Raw genomic sequence first — 1,733 nt, 5'->3', positions numbered from 1 at the left:
TGTGTGTGTGTGTGTGTGTGTGTTAATGCTCCCTGTGAACTGTGGCTGAATAACTCTCCAAAGTGAGGCTAAATTTTGGCTATGGAAAAATGGCCTCTGACCTCCAGATACCTGAAAACGTGTTCTGTGTGTACTCACGAGTCTCCACTTTACTGACAGAAACTTTTTGCATTTTTTTTAATGCAAAATAATTTAATTGAAAACATGCAATTCAAAAATATGATTAATCGCAAAAAAATACAGATAAATAGATAGATAGATGGATAGATAGATATCTTAAAACTACGTGAAACAGTTTTTATCTAAAAGAATCATATTGTCATTATTTTGACAGATGTTGTTGATTTTAGTGGGTGTGGTCATTTTTGCACTGAAAAAAAAAAAGAAGGCGATAAAGCTGCTTTTGCTGAATCTGTACCAAACAGGCGTGTTACATAATGTTTGGAATATGATTCAATACCGCAGTGTGTTTTTATAATGAGACTTATTTTATCTTTATCAGAAAAATTAATAATAATTATTATTCTCTCTTTGTGTCTCTTTGCAGACGACAAGACGAATGGAGGCGGAAACCCCATGGAGTTTAAATCCAAGCAGTGGTTCGGAGCCTCGGTGCGATCTGACGGAGAGCACATCCTGGTCAGAAACACACACACACACACACACATGCACACACACACACACACACACACACGCACACACACACACACACACACACACACACACACACATTTTACTCGCACTGAGCTTGAAAAAAAAATGTGTCGTTTTTGATTTTCTTAAAACTTTTTGCTGATTGTTAAAGAAAAAAACAGCCCTTTTTGATTATTTTTGTCAATTTTTACTTTATTTTTTAAATTTGGTGATCTTTAAAAAAAAAAAGGTTTTGGCAATTTTTTGCCTTAAAGTGTTTGGTGAGTTTCTTTCCTCTGACACCTCTGAGACAACATTTTGGTAATTTTATTTATTAATTTTTATGATTCAAATGAAACGTCTCAGCAGGATATTAAGGAGTTAAAATGAACCGTAAAACTCTAAAGCAGGAAGATGACACATTAACATTTCTCACTTGAACACGCTCGTGTGTTCCTGAAAATAAAAGATAATATTCATTATTTAAATCGTTAACCAAATGTCTCTCATATTAATGTCACGTTCAATAAACGTCAAACTAACGAGCTTTTTTAAAGCAAACCACTTTGTTACTTTCATGTAAATATAATATTTTCATTATTTTTGAAGTGTTCCACTCTAAAACGTTTTAGTAATTGTACCAGTTTTTAACTCGACCAAAAACCCAAAGATCCCTCTGAGTGGCGCTGAAAGAGCCGGTGTGTTGTTTTGCAGGCGTGCGCTCCGCTGTATCAGTGGTCCACCTTCGGCCAGTCGGAGCGAGAGCCGGTGGGAACGTGTTTCCTGAAGAAAGAAGGGTCGGTGGTCGAGTACTCGCCCTGCAGATCGAGTTCGTCCTTTCCTTCTCTCCGCTGAAAGTCTCTCATCATAACATTGATAATAATAATTCATAACCCGTTAATTTGTGGTTACGGCTGCTGTTTTGTTTCTGCGTGCAGGGCAGCACTCTCCGGAGGGGCAGGGCTTCTGTCAGGCCGGCTTCAGCGCAGACTTCCTGAAGGTACAAACTCTCCCTCTATGTGGTATTTTCACTTTGACCAGATTACTTTTACAGTGTGATGTTAACCTTTTAGGGACTGTTTGTTATTAACCCTTTAGGG

At 37.7% G+C, this 1,733-nt stretch overlaps 1 protein-coding gene across 1 annotated transcript; it reads left to right on the top strand.

The window, feature by feature from the left end:
• Positions 1-547: 547 nt before the first annotated feature.
• Positions 548-1,686, top strand: LOC121964634 (integrin alpha-V-like; the record flags this gene model as incomplete). Its single annotated transcript, XM_042514835.1, has 3 exons — positions 548-639; positions 1,348-1,462; positions 1,572-1,686. Coding segments are annotated over 3 exons (322 nt in total), but the record flags the coding sequence as incomplete, so codon positions are not given.
• Positions 1,687-1,733: the final 47 nt, after the last annotated feature.

This window comes from Plectropomus leopardus, unplaced genomic scaffold (genome assembly GCF_008729295.1).
Source record: "Plectropomus leopardus isolate mb unplaced genomic scaffold, YSFRI_Pleo_2.0 unplaced_scaffold16491, whole genome shotgun sequence".
NCBI lineage: Eukaryota > Metazoa > Chordata > Actinopteri > Perciformes > Serranidae > Plectropomus > Plectropomus leopardus.
The sequence above is the reverse complement of the archived record's forward strand: the minus strand, read 5'-3'. Positions and strand labels throughout refer to the sequence as shown.